This window comes from Filicampus tigris, chromosome 8, assembly GCF_054856515.1.
Source record: "Filicampus tigris isolate MCC_2025a chromosome 8, RoL_Ftig_1.0, whole genome shotgun sequence".
Lineage (NCBI taxonomy): Eukaryota > Metazoa > Chordata > Actinopteri > Syngnathiformes > Syngnathidae > Filicampus > Filicampus tigris.
Window position 1 is genome coordinate 5,261,230 of NC_141224.1, and position 16,049 is coordinate 5,277,278.

The 16,049-nt window shown below is 43.2% G+C and overlaps 1 protein-coding gene across 1 annotated transcript; it reads left to right on the forward strand.

Moving 5' to 3' along the window:
• The first annotated feature begins 171 nt into the window (after nt 1-171).
• On the forward strand, nt 172-15,881 carry sphk2 (sphingosine kinase 2). The gene is made up of 8 exons (XM_086037776.1): nt 172-346; nt 3,590-4,821; nt 7,981-8,130; nt 8,225-8,319; nt 8,955-9,070; nt 9,181-9,390; nt 10,180-11,719; nt 12,747-15,881. Exons 2-8 carry the CDS (start codon nt 4,344-4,346, stop codon nt 12,807-12,809), a joined length of 2,652 nt encoding a protein of 883 aa, XP_085893902.1. The 5' UTR covers nt 172-346; nt 3,590-4,343; the 3' UTR covers nt 12,810-15,881.
• The last annotated feature ends 168 nt before the right edge of the window (nt 15,882-16,049 follow it).

The window sequence follows — 16,049 nt, forward strand, 5'->3', positions numbered from 1 at the left end:
AACAAACTTACTGTGTGCGAATTCTTGGAACATGACCTTCAACAATGATACATTCCTTTGAGCAACTTTGCCATGAAAGCGTGAGGGCAAGTCATGCACGGCCCAGTGGAAATGATTGGGTGCCGAGGCATTTTGAGGCATTCTGGTCCAAACAGGAAGTGAGCGATGGTCTGTCAATGATTGGAGAATGTCGGAGGGTGTTGCTGTGTTTTCCATCTCGCCATTGGGTTTCCTTTGCGCCGCTCAACGTAGCAACAGTAGCAGCAGTGCACACACTTCCTGGCTGCAGCGCAGCAGCACACCGTTGTCACAAGAACCAACCGCTGTCCACGGCAGACAAGATGAGGTACGGCGCTGTCTTTTTTTATTTTGTTCCATTTCAATTGAATTAACGGACTGCTGCATAATGTGAAAAGGTGGCCGTGTTAAACATTTGCTTTGAATCAAAACCTAACCTCGTTTAGCTGTTGTCTTAGCCAACTTCTATGCGACCAACACCTAGCTAGTTGTAAACATACCTAAAACGAGCTTTTAATACTTTCTGAATGTATATCATACCCCTTTAATTATATATATACATATTTTTTACACTAAGTTGTTTTATGCTTTGAAGACAGTAAGCAGGCAGCTAGCTTCCAGTTGGCACATCGTTACTGTAGCACTCTTAGCTAACGTCAAAACAAAGTCGCCAATGATTAACAATGTAATGTTCTAGGACAAATTACAACGCTTAGTTTGTGGTGTAGTAGACGGGACTTTGAAATTAATCTCTATCTCCTTATCAAGAACCTACTAGGCTATCTAGCTAACATCCGCACAACACTGGTTAAAGTTCAACGAGCAGTTTTCAATTTTACCCGAAATTAGGCTCCCCAAACGAGTTGATTTTTACAGATTAATTCAGTTGTCAAAAGTAAAAATATGGTTCACCAAGGAGGTAGTGCAGGGCGATTAATGCGTTTATCCATTAATTCATATTTATCACTCGAAAGATAAAACTTATTTTGACGGTGGCGTTGACTACGTTAAAGCCCGTCCCCTCAATCAATCAATCAATCAATACATTTAACCAGAAAGCAAAACCCATTGAGTGCTTAATCTCTCAAGGGTGAGCTGGCAAAGAATGCAGAGCACAAAGGTATTCATAAAGAGCATAAAATAACAAAATACAACTTCAAACAGAAAACCGGTGCATTCACCCAGAATTCAAACGGAAAACTGCCGGTAGACTACCACCCACACATAATGTTCAGCATTAAATACTGAACACGTGTACATATTGCAAGCTCAACAAATCTGCAGTCGAGCATGTCACAACACTATGAGGAAGATTACATGACTTGCACTTCATCCGGGCCCAGAAGATGCCAGATGGCCTACTAAGAATGTTTTGTATAAGACAAGATGATGGAAAGCAATCAAAGTCCATCGCACCGAACATTGCCAGAGACGTGCTACACTTTTTAATGCAGAAAAAGCACGCTGGAAACGTTTGACCCAAGGTTTGTGTTTCCAACTCTCGCATAAGAAAAGACAGATGCATATAGATAGGTTGACCAATGCAGTTTAACATCTCATTTTATATTGGATGAATGAACATGTTCAATGTTTATGTAAGGATCATGCATGGTGTCACACATGTTTTGACAAAGGGTGTTTTTCCTTCAAGGGGAAGCAATTATTTTCACATAGAGCTTTGATTTTACAGCCATATCACTTTGTCAATACCTGTCAAATTAGTTGCATTGGCTTTAATAAATCGCTCATTTTAGATGCAGAGTGTCTATGAAATGCCAATACACAATGTAATTTATTACATTTGGTCAGCTTTCTAATTGGAATCTGGAGCTGAAAACTGGAATCCCAGCTCTAAATAAGACCGACATCTTAATGTTACTGTTGAGCGTCTAACAATACGATGCAGTCAGGGGTTAAAGGCAAGAGCTTGCTCACACATGCCCAAAATACCCCCACAAGTCAGTCAACAGCAGCTTCATTGTGCAGGAGTCCAAATTAGCCCGTTGCTTGTATTATTATTTGACGTGTCCACGCCCTGTTTGAAGGACCAAAGGTGCAACAATGGCCGTCGGGCTGCTGCTATTGGAACGCGAGGCTTATCAAAACAGGACATCGGCCAGGCATTGATTCTGTCTGTGCCGTAGCTTGCATAATGTTTCCTGACTGTTGTAAAACTTGAAAGTAAGAGAGATGACCACCTCGTGAGGTTCAAATAGTTGAGCAAAGAGCGCCAAGCGTTGTACTTTGACATATCAAAGCATTACGGGTACACGTTTTCTCTCAGTGTATCAAGACATTTTTAGATTCATTATATTGTCTGAATTCAAATACAGTTGAGTCATTTCTAAGAGGTAAATTGGTTGTCTTATAGTTTAGCCAGCCAACAAATAGTGCATACAGTTAACCAAAAAAATGGCATATATTTTTGGCGGATAGTCAGCAATTAAATTTAAAAAAAAAAAAACGTAACGCTTGCTTCACGCTGTTTGTCACACCCGGTTGAAGTTTACGGTCAAAATATTGCCTTAGGAAAGTTTGCTAGCTTAATGCTAACACACAATGAAAAACGCCATATTTGTTCACAGGGTCTGACATTAACAGTGGCCTGATGGCTTTCGGCCATTACGTGACTGAAGTTCTGATAGTTTCAGAAATAAATGCGACGAAATCAAATCAACACATTCTTTTTTTTTTTTTTAGTATTTCTTATTCAATATTTTGAGTTTTATCCACTTGAAATGATCAATCATCATCGATCTTTTTAGCGCTGTCACATTTTGTTTTTTTTGCGCATCAGGTTAAATAAGGAATGGCTTGAACAAGATATAAAGGCCAGAAGAAAATGAATATGCACATTGACATGTTCATAGCCAGCTACGTATTTGCTTTTTATAAAGGGAGAGGGTGGATATTGTTTTAGCTTAGCGACTGCCTTGATCATAACATTTTACTGCATTATATCATGAATAGACAGGATTTGTTGATTCCCAAAACTTGATATAACTTACAATAAGAATGTCACTGCTGTGGAAATTGACAACAGTAAAATAAGATTAACATTGAAAAAATGTCTTTCCTCACAGTTGCCGAATTTGGAAAACCTAATTAAAAAAAAAAAACCTATGCTAAGTCTATAAGTCTCGGGGTACTCGTGACTGATAGCAATTTTGCACACATCAAGCAGATGTGGTCGTTGTCTTGAAAGCCTTTGGCCACAGTGGCGGTTGTGCGTCAGCAAGCTACCGGTGTGACTTTTGACTCACAACGTGTCTCAGCAGAAACAAAATGAACGCATCATGCACCCCCGATAGCCGCATCTTCCTCTTCTCACGGGGTGTGTTCTTGCACGTTACAAACATCATAGAGCTATGCTTTCACTGACAAAAATGACAAAGCTTCTCATTGTGCGGACACAAAATGTGAATTTAAAGGTATTGCCTACGTGAGATAATTCGTTGACTCAAACGCAAGTAGATTTGGGCTACTTAAGCTAAATTCACAAATATTCATTTCATTCAATTTGGACGAACAAATTGCAGTTGACTTCAGAGCAATGTTGTCTTTCATCCAGGAGTCGAGACCTCCGTGAGGGAACGTGACACGCTTGGAATTTTTAACCATGACCAGGAGCCACCTGGACCTGTCTCCCTGTTTTTCTTTTGTCTTTTTTGTGTGTGTCCATTTTACTGTGGTTCTTTTTGTCTCCCGTCCACCCGTCTCTCTGCTGTTGCCACCGCTCAGATCAAGGACGGATCAAAAATCAGACACTCCTTGTCCCTTATGTTATTATTGTAATTATAATTATTATTATTGTTATTGTTGTCTCTTGTCAAAAAGCAAGAATAATCCTGCACTTTTTCTCGTCTGTCGGTTTTTCTCGTGTTGATTTGTGTTTTTTTTTTTTTAGTCTTACTCATTTTGATCAGTATTCTCAGTGGAACTCGATGTCTGTTTGATTATTTAAAAATATATCTTATTGACGTTGTAGCGGCTAAGTTGCCTTAAATTGTGATGTTATTTTGGTTTTACCTCATGGACATGACTTGTTTTAAATATTGACTGTTTTCAACTACCACCTGGCCGAGACTCAACTGTTCGACACTCGTCACAGGAGCCGCACACTGGAGGGTTAACGTTTTTTTTCACGATGAACTGCAAACTGTAAGACACAGAGAAGGACACATGGGAAGAAAAAAGTTTTTTTTATTTCTTGTAAATTCAAGAACTGAAAGATCGTTTCTAACGTTAGAATTCCGCCTCGCAGATTTTTAGACTTTTTTTTGTTGTTGTTGTTGTTTTTTAACGTCCACCTCCGGCAAGCGAGGATGCGCTCCCCGGAACCGTCCTCCTTCCCCCCATCGGAAGCCCTCCTTCACGGCCAGTTTGCCAGCTGGGGGTCGGGCAACAACAACAACAACAGCAGCAGCAACAACAACAGCTGCCCCAACAGCCCCGGTGGTCCGGGCGGACTCTCCCCAGCCGCTTCGCCCACGCTGGCTCCGGCCTCCAACTACGCCCTGAGCCTGACCCACGTGCACATCCACATCCAGCGCCTGTCGCCACGTCCGGGCAAAGAGGCTCGCCTGTTGCTGCCCCTGTCAGAGCTGGTGGGATGCAGCTGCCCGCGAGTCCCCGCGCCACCTCTCCTGGTGCTCTACTGGTACCCACCGGGTAAACGGCGCAAAGGAGTGTCGCGGCGCCGCCAGGTGAGGGCCTACCTGGCGGAGAGCAGAACAGAGGCGGAGCGATGGTCGGCCGCCGTGCAGTGTTTACTCCGAGGGGTGCCGGTCACTGCTGAAACAGGTGAGTCTTTTTTTTTTTGTTTTGTTTTTTTTGCATTTGTTTGTATAAGGATATAATGTGCACGAGTGTAAATACAAGCGCATCTAAATAATAGATGTTTAAAAAGACATTAAGATACCCCAAAATAAATTCAAATTTGTTGTGGGTTATTTAGCTTGAGTCAATACTAAATCAAACACATACGCAGTACTGAGGTTGAATAAATGTTTCAAGCCTTATTTGTTATTGTGGCTTACAGCTCATGAACATCAAATTACAGTAGCTCAAAATATTAGAAATGTAGAATAATGATAGGATAAAAATATGTAATAATAAAATGAACATGGTTATATTCACATTTATATGCATATTGTATACATGAGGCTGTACCTAAAAAACGTAATGAAATTGGTAAAAATACAAGATGTACACAATGGAATTATTATATATATTTTTTAAATGTTGTCATTTTTAAAGAAAAATGTTCTGAAGCATCGGTTCTCAATTTTTTTACACCAAGTATTACCTATTAAAAAAAAATTGCTCTCCAAGCAATGGTGTCGTAGGCCCAAGTGTTTCTCAAAAATGAGGCACCTTTTTATTCCTAAAAATCACACTGCCACTCTAAAGTTTGGCGATGCCTCGCAATTCAATAACAAAGTATTTCAAACGTTTTGACTGGTAATGTGTATGTAATATTATTGTAAGCAAATGAGTGTGCTAAAATACATGAGAAAAAAAATGATTACACCAAAGTTAAATTGTTCCTTGATAATTTTTTTTAAAACAGCTTAAAAGTGAAATACCAAAGTATTATACTGAGTTAAGTAAGCCCGTACCACACTACGCGAATCAAAAAACTAAAATGTTTCCAACATTCGTATGTATGTTACGCGTTGATACGTATCGTGCCTTTCAGCTCATGAACGGCAAAAAAATCCAGTTCTCTACCTCAAAATAAGCGACAGTTGCCTGATACATACCTATTGATAATATTGCGAAATAGTCTCTTAACATTTCCATTATTTAGTATGGACACTTCTAGTACTTTCTTTGTTGTTTGTACTCTACAAAACCCTTTTCTCTTCCTTCCATTTTGATTCCTGCATCCTTTGTAAATGGTTGCTAAATATAGCTTCATGTCATAGTGACCAAGACACGCAAGCGTTTTTGTGGCGCTCAAAAACAAGTTGAGAACAACAACAAGCGGGTCAGCACTTGAAATGGCTTCATGTCATTGTGTAGTTTGGTGTCAGATATACGGCGCTGGACGTTTCGACCAATTTTCACCGTACTTGCGTGATAACCTTTCCTCGGTGGCCTCTGCGCTTCACTCGGCGTCTGACCTCCTTTCCTGTCTCCTTCCTCCCTCCTTTGCCCCTTTAATGTGTCTAATCTCCCTCTCTCCTTTTGTTTCCTGACCTCAACTAAAACCTCACCATCTCCGTGCCGTGTTTACTGTAGCAGTAAACACGGCTGTCCTCACTTTAACCCGGCCGCTTATTTCATCCATCATCCCTGCTCCTTTGTTTTGCTCCTCGTTGGTTATTTGTCGGGAGCGCTCAAACCGAGTTTTCGCCGCGACAAGCGCCGGCGCTGCAGCTGTATTGTTGGTACGTTGTTGATTTGTGCGTGAGCGCTAGTGGATTGTTGTTACGTAATCCGAAGATTAATCTGAGCGCGTGGTCGTATCATCTCCTTCAGCGCCCGTCAAATGTAAGGGCTGGGAGGCATATGGGGTGTAACAAAAAAAAGCGGTTTTAACCAGATTTTTTCATTTAATTTATTTTTTTATTTCAAGCGGAAGTCAACCCAAACATATTTTTTTCAAGAATATGTTCCCAGCAGGCCCCCTAGTTGAAACACGGCATTCTGATTAATTTTACGTTTATGGAATATAAATTAAGCAGCAATATGCACTCTTTTTTTAGCCATCTCTGGCGGCGGCCATTTTGTCTTCTGTCGACTGCAAATGACATCACAACTGCTCACAACGACCAATCACGGCTGAGCTGTTTTCTGATTCTGAGCCGTGATTGGTCGTCGTGAGCAGTTGTGATGTCATTTTCAGTCGACAGAAGGCAAAATGGCCGCCCCCAGAGATGGCTAAAAAAAAGAGTGGATTAACACTTATTCCACAAACGCAATATTTATCAGAATGCCCTGTTTCAACTAGTGGGCTTGCATAGAACATATTCTTGAAAAAAATGTTTGGGTTGACTTCCAAGTGCATCGAATCGAATTGTTTCACTTTGAAGTATATTGAGGTCACGTGTTGAATCGTCTTTTATTGGAGAGAAATGGCACTTTTACATTACTGAAAAGTTCAAATGTGTATATAATGACGACAAAAAAGTAATCGCATCATACCGTCTCGAACGGAGCCATACCGTATCGAATTGAATCGTAATCCTGCTGAGTCGAACCGAATCGTTCCACTTTGAAATCAAACAGTCCATGAATCATTTCGCACCCCACATATCAAAAACCATATTGAATTGTCTTTAGTGGAAAGATGATCAACCCTAATATATATATGTAAATATAGAATTTTTTGTTTTGTTTTTCCTGGAAAACATTTATTTGCGGTTAGGGTCAAATCCACCCATTTTTGTCCATCTCAGGGGGCGGCCATTTTGCCACTTTCTGTCAACTGAAAATGACGTCACAGTTGCGCAGGGCTCAGGTAACGACCAATCACGGTTCACCTGTTTTCTAAGTTTCGTAAACTGACCCGTGCGTGGTTGTTACATGAGCAGCTGTCATTTAAGTGTCAAAATGGCCGCTCCCAGACTTGGATTTTGCTGCTTAATACATATTCCACAAATACAACAATAATCAGACTACCGTGTTTAGACTAATGGGGGCGCATAGAACATATAATTGAAAAGAATACTTTTGACTTGATTTCCACTTTAATGCTGTGTGAAAGATTAAGCTACATCCCAAAAAATTGTCTAGTTGAAATATTGCACTGGATTGAAGTTTCTGCCATTTTATATGAATTCTGGGTTGTGTGAAATACTGTACATCCTGCACTCAAAAGTCCACCATTGAGCAACAACGCGGCGACGCCATACCTCACATCCCACTTGGCCTAGTTTTAAGACGCCTTTCGCTATTATTCTGGCCCACTCATTTATTCTCGTGGCCTTTTTTTTTTTTTTTCCCCCTTTTCAGAATTTTCCAGAAGCCTGCTACCTCGTCCCCGGCGACTACTGCTGCTTGTCAATCCCTTCAGCGGGAGAGGGCAGGCAATGCAGTGGTGTCAGACGCACATCCTGCCCATGATCAGAGAGGCCAACATCAGCTACAACCTGATCCAGACAGGTAGCGCTAGCAAGGCAAATGTACCCCCATGAGACCGAGATGGTGTTAGTTGATGTTGAACAAAAGTTGCCCACTGCGTCTCGATGTGCCTCAGAGCGTCAGAACCACGCCAGAGAGCTTATCAGGGAGATATCGCTCCCAGAGTGGGACGGCGTTGTCATCATTTCCGGAGATGGCCTCCTGCACGAGGTGAGAACTGAAAAGATGACTCCGGTCTAGAGATAGACCGATATGCTTTTTTCAGGGCCGATACCGATACCGATTTATTAGTAGTCAAGTCGGCCGATAACCGATATTTGGAGCCGATATTCATTTTTTCGTTAAAAAAAATATTGGCATCAAATTCTAAAAAAAATAAAAGAAAATTCTTCACTTTGTTGAAACGTCTAAGCGAACAATTTTTCAGATTTGCATAATGTCGTTTTTTTTTGTATTACTACTATAATTTTTTGACAATATACATCTTTATCTAATTCTAACAAAAGGTTCAGGGAGCACCCAGTGTCGTCAGCATGTCTTAAAAAATGAAATGAAAACACTTAAAAAAACAAACAAAAAAAAAATAGCTCCATATAGTTTTCGACAGTAAATGAAGTTCTCAAAAGTTCTCTGTCATTTCAAAACGACAGAAAATTAAACGTTCACCTATCTTTGTTTTATTCCAACACAGTTTTAAATTGATTTATTATCGGCCATCAGATTTTTTTTAAAAGGCCGATGCCGATATTCGTCAAAACGCACAATATCGGCGCCGATAATCGGCCCGGCCGATAATTGTTCCGTCACACGCGGCGGTGCTGAAATGATGCGCTCTGATCTGGCAGGTTATAAACGGCTTAATGGAGCGTCCAGATTGGGAGCAAGCAATAAAAACGCCCGTTGGTATTCTGCCCTGCGGCTCTGGCAACGCGCTGGCTGGGTCCATCAACCACCATGCAGGGTAGGAAACATTGCTCGTCCAACGGTCCCGTCAACGTACGGTACGGTGGAGTGGCGCCGCAATGATTAAGAGATTCATGGCCATCTGGACTTTTTGTAATCTACTCGCAGGTTTGACATGTGCCTTCGTGAGCCGCTCCTTTTGAACTGCTGCTTCCTGCTGTGTCGCGGCGGCGCGCGGCCCATGGACCTGGTCTCCGTGACGACGAGCCCGCCCGCCAACACCAACGGCCGAGTTGCCGCTGCAGTGCCCAGGAGGCTCTTTTCGTTCCTGTCCGTCGCCTGGGGATTTGTGTCGGATGTGGATATCGAGAGTGAGAGGTGAGCTATACTGTGGACAAAGTGTTCAGGGCAACCGCGATAGATGAGCATCTGCGATAACTGAGAGACAATTTAATTTGGGCGGGATGGAGTTTTGCCCCGCCCACATGCTTTAAACGCATTACAAGCAAAATATGTTTAGAATATGGACGGGCGACTGGCGGCAGCCCGCAGCCACACTCCTTGATTAATTTTCAGGAAAAAAAAAAGGGGGGAAAAAAATCTTCAAAAAATGTTGATAAACAAGGGGGAAAAAAACCCGGACAAAACATGGAAAATCCAAGCAATGAAAAAATGTTTGGGCAAAAAATGTCAAATATGCGATTGCGCAGGGGTCTACTATAGTTGTAATGTCACCATTCACCACTAGATGGCAGACATTTCTTATGTGTGCTTTACGCTGGGTCTTATTCTGCCCTAAACGCGAGTAGGCCTAATAATTTTTTTCAGCTTTGGAATGATATGCCGGACAATGTACCTCAATAATATTAAAATGTTGAGTGAGTTGATTTTTGTGAAAAAAAGTATACAAATGTGTGTTCTTGCACTTATTGTTGCTTTCTTGTTCAGCAGTTTTGTACCATCCCTTTATGGTCATTTTTATGCAAGGGCCCTTTGCACTGGGTAATAATTTAATTGTTTGCTTCGAGCCCTTTGTTGTTGGGTTTGGATAGTGGATCTGTTATACATGCATTGAAAAATGTATTATCAAAAATTTGGGAACACATATATTAAGTTATTTTTGTCATGCATCTGATTAGGAATAAAGTCCTTATCATGTGACGGCAGGTATCGAGGCCTGGGCTCAGCACGTTTCACTTTGGGCACGCTGGTGCGCATCGCTTCCCTCCGCTCCTACAAAGGTCGCCTGTCCTACCTCCCCCCCTCGGCCGTCTCCTCCTCGCCCGACGCCACGCCTCCTCCGCCCAGGAGGCCCCTCTCCCGAAGCATCACCGAGGGCCTGGAGGGCTTCTGCAAGCCCCCCATCCATCGCACCTCCTCCGACATGGGCATCAGCGAACAGCGCAGCCTGCGGCGGGGCGAGGGCGAGCGGGAGAAGGAGGCACGGCAGCGCCAGCGAGAGCGCAGACGGGAGCGAGCCCGGGGAGGGGGGACGGGCGTGGTGAGGGCCAGCAGCCTGATGGAGGACAGGGAGAAGGAGAACGAGGGGGAGGTTGAGATGGAGGAGGCCAGGCTGAAGGGCGACCGGGGCGACTGCACCGCGGGAGGGGACGGTGGACTGGCGCGGATTAAAGACGAGCGCGAGGATGCGGCGCGAGCGGAGGAGGACTCGAGTGAGGCGGAGGAGGAGGAGGAGGAGGAGGAGGAGGAGCAGCAGCAGCATCGGGCTGGCGTTAAGAGTGAGGCGGTGCTTCGTTCTCAAAAGCTTGATGAAGGCTTGGAGGCCGATGAAGGTTTCGCCTACCAAGATGGACTCCGGGAAGCCAGACGGGCCCTCAGGAAGAACTCCGCTCCTTCAAGCCAGATCGCCGACACTCTGTTCGGTCAAGGCGACTGCAATTCCGGCCCCGCCTATGAGGTGGAAGACGAGGACCTGAATGGAAGCTACTACCAGAAAGAGGCGTACCCTCTGGATGTCGGCCGCGAGCGGGCCCTCACTATCTCCTCCCCCTTTCGCCACTCCCCCTTCTCCTACAAACCCAGAACTGCGGACCAGAACCAGAACTCCTCGCGGCCGAGGCCCCTCTCGCTCCTGCAGCACTCGCACTCCAACTCGCTGCCTCCTAAACTCCCCTCGCTCTCCCTCTCGCTGTCCCCCACGCCTCCGTCTTCGCCTTCGTGCGCCTCCCCGCACTCCTCGTCCTACCTGGCCCCGCGCCCCAACACGCCCGGGTCCGCCTCGCCATCGCCCGGCATACGCGCGCCCTCGTCGTTCAACTTCGACATCGCCGAGCCAGCCGGACCCCTTAAGAACCGTCCTTACGTCACGCTGCCTTTAAATGTCCCGAGAGATGACTTGTTGCCCCCCCTGGACCAGCCCCTCCCAACGCGAGACTGGGTCACGATAGAGGGGGACTTTGTCCTGGTTTTGGCCCTTTACCAGAGCCACCTGGGAGCCGACCTGCACGCGGCGCCGCAGGCCAGGTTCGACGACGGACTCATCCACCTGACCTTTGTGCGGGCGGGCATATCCCGAGCCACGTTACTGCGCCTGTTCTTTGCCATGGAGAGAGGAACGCACCACTCTGTCAGCTCGCCGTACGTCAGCCACGTTTCCTGTCGCGCCTTCAGGCTGCAGCCTCTGTCTGCACGCGGGACCCTCACTGTGGACGGAGAGCTGGTGCCGTATGGGCCCTTGCAAGCGCAGGTCAGTTGAATTACACTGGTCAACATTTTCATCCTTTTTTTTTTTTTTTTAGCGAGAGATTAGGGATGTAAGGATTCACTCGAGCCCCCGATTCGATTCGATTTTCAGTTCCCGATTTTGATTCGTGTGCACTCGTGTGGTTCTGCAGCCATCCACAAACGCAATAGGCAATGATGTTTGGCGCAAAAGCATAATTTGATCGACACATTCAAAATGTGCTATGCATCTGGTGTGAAAAAACGTTTCAAGACATCATTTTCTACATGAAATGGATCAACTCGATTTTTCGATTAATTGAATCAGTAATCAATTAATCGGGGCGAATCGATTTTAAAGCGATTTTCGATTAGTCGTCACGTCCCTACCAGAGATGCATTCGAGCGTTTCTACGTGAATTTTTTTGCGTGGATTCCGAATCTACCCTCATTTTTTTTCCCTAACACATCAGGTGGAATTTTTTTTGTCAAATGTCATTTTTTTTAAAAGTCTATAAATGACATCATGCGGCATTATCTTTTACGCCTTCATCACGTCAAAGCATCTAATCTCTGACAGAGTCACATTCAACATATACGACCTGCACAAAGTTCTTTTTAACACTAATAACGCACAGTAAGCATGAAAAGAAACCTTATCAACATATATGGACTTACAGACATCTAGGTGTTCCTTGTTCGGGAGCGAGTAAGATTATATAAGCATTTAATCAGCAAAAGTCTGGCTGAGTATTAATATTATGAAAAAGGTCATTATCACCCGATATAATATTTACCTCCTGTGTTCATGAGCCCTATAGGAGACTTAACTACTGTAACCCTGTTAATGCCGTTGTATGTTTGGATGAGATTGAGATCCGACTTTATTTAAAATTATATTTGAAAATATATCTATATTAAAAAAATAATAATAAATAAAAATGAAAAAATATATATATAACACAAATTCTCTTTTTCAGCGGCCTAACATTTTCTTAATAATGAAGTCCCTGCTTTTATGTTTTTGACACCTTATCATTCTTGCATTGCAGGTTCATCCATCCATGGCGCGCCTCATTGTTGGTGACTCGGGAGTGCAGGTCACCAGGTTCTAAATCAGGGATTGGTTGAAGCTGCTCAAAAAGCACTCACTTCTGAATTATGTCATTTCTGTCGCCGCGTACGCGCTTGATAGACTGAAATAACCTGGATTGCACAGATATTTTGACGAAAAAGGGAGAACCTCACCGAGCCATGCATCGTTAGAGCAGCAATGCAGGGATTAATAGTGATGTTTTGTTTTTGTTTTTGTCAAAGAAAATGGATGCAAACTGCACCGCATTGCACAGCTGTGGGATTACGCCAAGCGAACCCGCAGACGCATGAAAACTGCACAGCCTGGAATAACGAGGGAAGAACAATCGAATGTTAGCTGATTTTTTGTTTTGTTTTTGTTTTGTTCTTGCGCAGACAGTGCATGATTTGGGTGTATGTATACATGAACGTATGCATGCTCAGAAGCACTACCAGTATTTTTGCCTTACAGGGAGATGAACATTCAATTGACTTTGCAAATGACACTATAAAACAGTACAATGTTAGCACTTGAGTGGTTAACAAGAGTTCGTTTCACTTATTTTACCTTCAGCAATATTTGATGTCGACATTACATTGCACTCAATAATCCTCCGGAGTGCGTTAAATGTTATATTTGCGCAGCACATGGAAGCCTCTTTCACGGAGCCATAACAGAAGGCATTTATCCACCTTTTACACAGAACTCAGCAAGGCGAGAAATTGCCACTAGTACTCACAATACCTACAGATACTTGGGGCTGTACAGACTAGCCGACTAGTCGACGACTACTACTAACAGTCAGCCTACATTATCAAAGTGTAAGGAAAGCAGGGAATTATTTTTGCCGCATGCGAAGAAGTCCGTAATTATTTGCAAACACGGAAAGTTACCACAATGCGGAACCCACTGTTGAGGTGGGCCCAGAACGAGAACAGGTTTCCCGATTTGGCCAAGTTGCGCAAACGTTACCTGGTTAGCCCAGCGGCAGGCACGCCAAACAAGAGGACGGTGCCGCTAACGTCCGTATTGTCGCGTTTTGACATGCAAACCACCGTAATAGGCTAGCTGTCAAATTTTAAAATGATAGCGTTGTACTGATAGTCAACATCGATTGGCTTTGAATCACATTAGCGTTAGCTTAAAAAAATTAAAATAAATCCAAGTTGTGGAACCCTGAATGGATAACTACCATAAAATGACATAAGATAAAGATAGAAACGACCAGTCTTACTGTAGGAAATAAACACAAACAGCAAGCGCAACTTGTCACATTTTGGGAATTGCAGGAATTTGTGATGACTATTTTTACACGACTGTTAACTGTGGAGCAATAAGCGCTAGGCAAGAGGAAAGAGTTGTAAAAGAATGTTCAAAGTTTTGGGTTCATTTCACACTTGGATAAAAGAAGCTAAAGTGCAACTGGCTAAAGTTACACAACTGCACGTCCGCAGGAAAAGTAAACATCCTAAGCTAATTTCATATAGCCTACCACTGTTGCTTAGAACAAAACTGTAACCCTTCAACAGTGGTGAAGGATACAGCTGCCGGTTTAAATGACTTTATTGAACAAATAAACACAGGCACTTACTCACGCACCACCTGCCGCTCGCCACAACCGACGCCAAGTTACTCAACGCAGAGTGGCTAACGGTTTAGCCAGTCAACAGCCAGCCAAATTGCTCATTCATGGATTCAAACGTCCCAACAACGGGCCAGGCCTTGACTTTTAAAGTCACACACATTCACAGTCATAGAACAACAGTGAGGATTTTGTTTTTGTGTTCAGTTATCCATTGCTGAAAAGGTTATAATACCTTGACTATCAATGCGATTTGTTAGCCTGTCTATAGGGTTGAGCATTGTGTGTTAGCATTAAGCTAGCGGACGTCGGAGTGATGTGGTTGTTGTAAAATACACGTCTAATTCCCTGTGGCAGTAAACGTCTTTAAGCCTCTTTTTCCGCTGTTCAATATTGTTAAATCGACACTAGTTCCAACAATAACTACTACTTTCCCCCAATTTTTGCTCACAAGTCAGAGCGAAAATGTGCTGGGCAACGCCTCGTATCTCTAAAAACTCATTTTGTGTCACTATCGTTGATACAGAACCGCAACATTAAAAGGGAGGGGGACTGCGGGTGTTGGGGGGGGGGGCGGTTTCCGGCTTTTTAGGTGCCGAGTGAAAGGGGCTAAAATCACAACACTAAAATGCACAATTGGACGTTCTTAAGGTGCAGAGTCATTTGCAGGAAAGAAAGAAAGCACTAGTAAAAGTACCTTAGATCAGATCCTACAAAAAAAAAAAAACATTTCATCCGTCAATTTGTTTTATTTTCAGCTGGTAAAAGTTGATTGTAGAAACAAACTCAATCCGAAATGAACGCGCACACAAAACGAAACGATGGAGACGGAATTTGACTGAGCGTTGACAACTGAAATGGTGTTAGTGTGTTTAGCTTTGCCTTAAATGACCTCACAGATATTTTCAAGTGGAATCAAACAACAGGGAGTGATAAATGACCTGCTTTGTGTAAATGTAAATTTGAGACCTGCTGATGAACTGGTCAAATCAATAGCATGTGCACTGTATCAATCAGTCAAGATAGTGTGTGAACTGTTTGGGGTCCTTGTCAGCACAGCGCATGTCCTGATCATGCCTGGACATATGCCTTTGTATTATAATCCTGTTGAAAATGTTATTCAAACATGACCACAAAAAGTGGACTACAACTTTTCACTGCTCACCAGGCTGCTATTTTTCTCGTTGTATTTTCTGTCCTTTTTATTTATACACAGTACAGCTAGAGTCTACCACAATGACGTCGCATTCTAGGCTGGTTACAACACCACGAAGAATATCACAATTTACACTTTTTGCCCTGATGTACAATATCAAGAGTTGTTAAGATTCACCTTCTATGGATGTTGGAACTGAACAAATGGATTTGAAGTTTAAATGTCCTGTCCTCTTGAGAATGCCATGCACTCATTTATAGTGGCCCTGCTTGTAAGGAAATTGCATTTATTACTAAATTGAAGAAAGAAAATATACGATTACAGTGTACAGTTCATAGTTGTGTATGTTTTGAATAAATGTAACTTAAAACCCGTTACGGTGTATTGTGTTTTTCTCTGATGTTATCAGGAACGCAGTTAACCACTGCAATGACACAACAACTAAGTATATGGAACTGCAATTGTGCGTTTTGTGTGTGATTTTTCTAAATCTACATGAAATACCAATGAGATGCTTGTTAGTAAATGCAGTAATGCGTGCT

Bases quoted from the DNA above. Each gene is read 5' to 3' on its own strand.
- sphk2 (XM_086037776.1), top strand. From the start codon at position 4,344: ATGCGCTCCCCGGAACCGTCCTCCTTCCCCCCATCGGAAGCCCTCCTT. The intron at 9,391-10,179 runs GTGAGCTATACT...ATGTGACGGCAG, and splicing joins GTGGATATCGAGAGTGAGAG to GTATCGAGGCCTGGGCTCAG. The intron at 11,720-12,746 runs GTCAGTTGAATT...CTTGCATTGCAG, and splicing joins ATGGGCCCTTGCAAGCGCAG to GTTCATCCATCCATGGCGCG.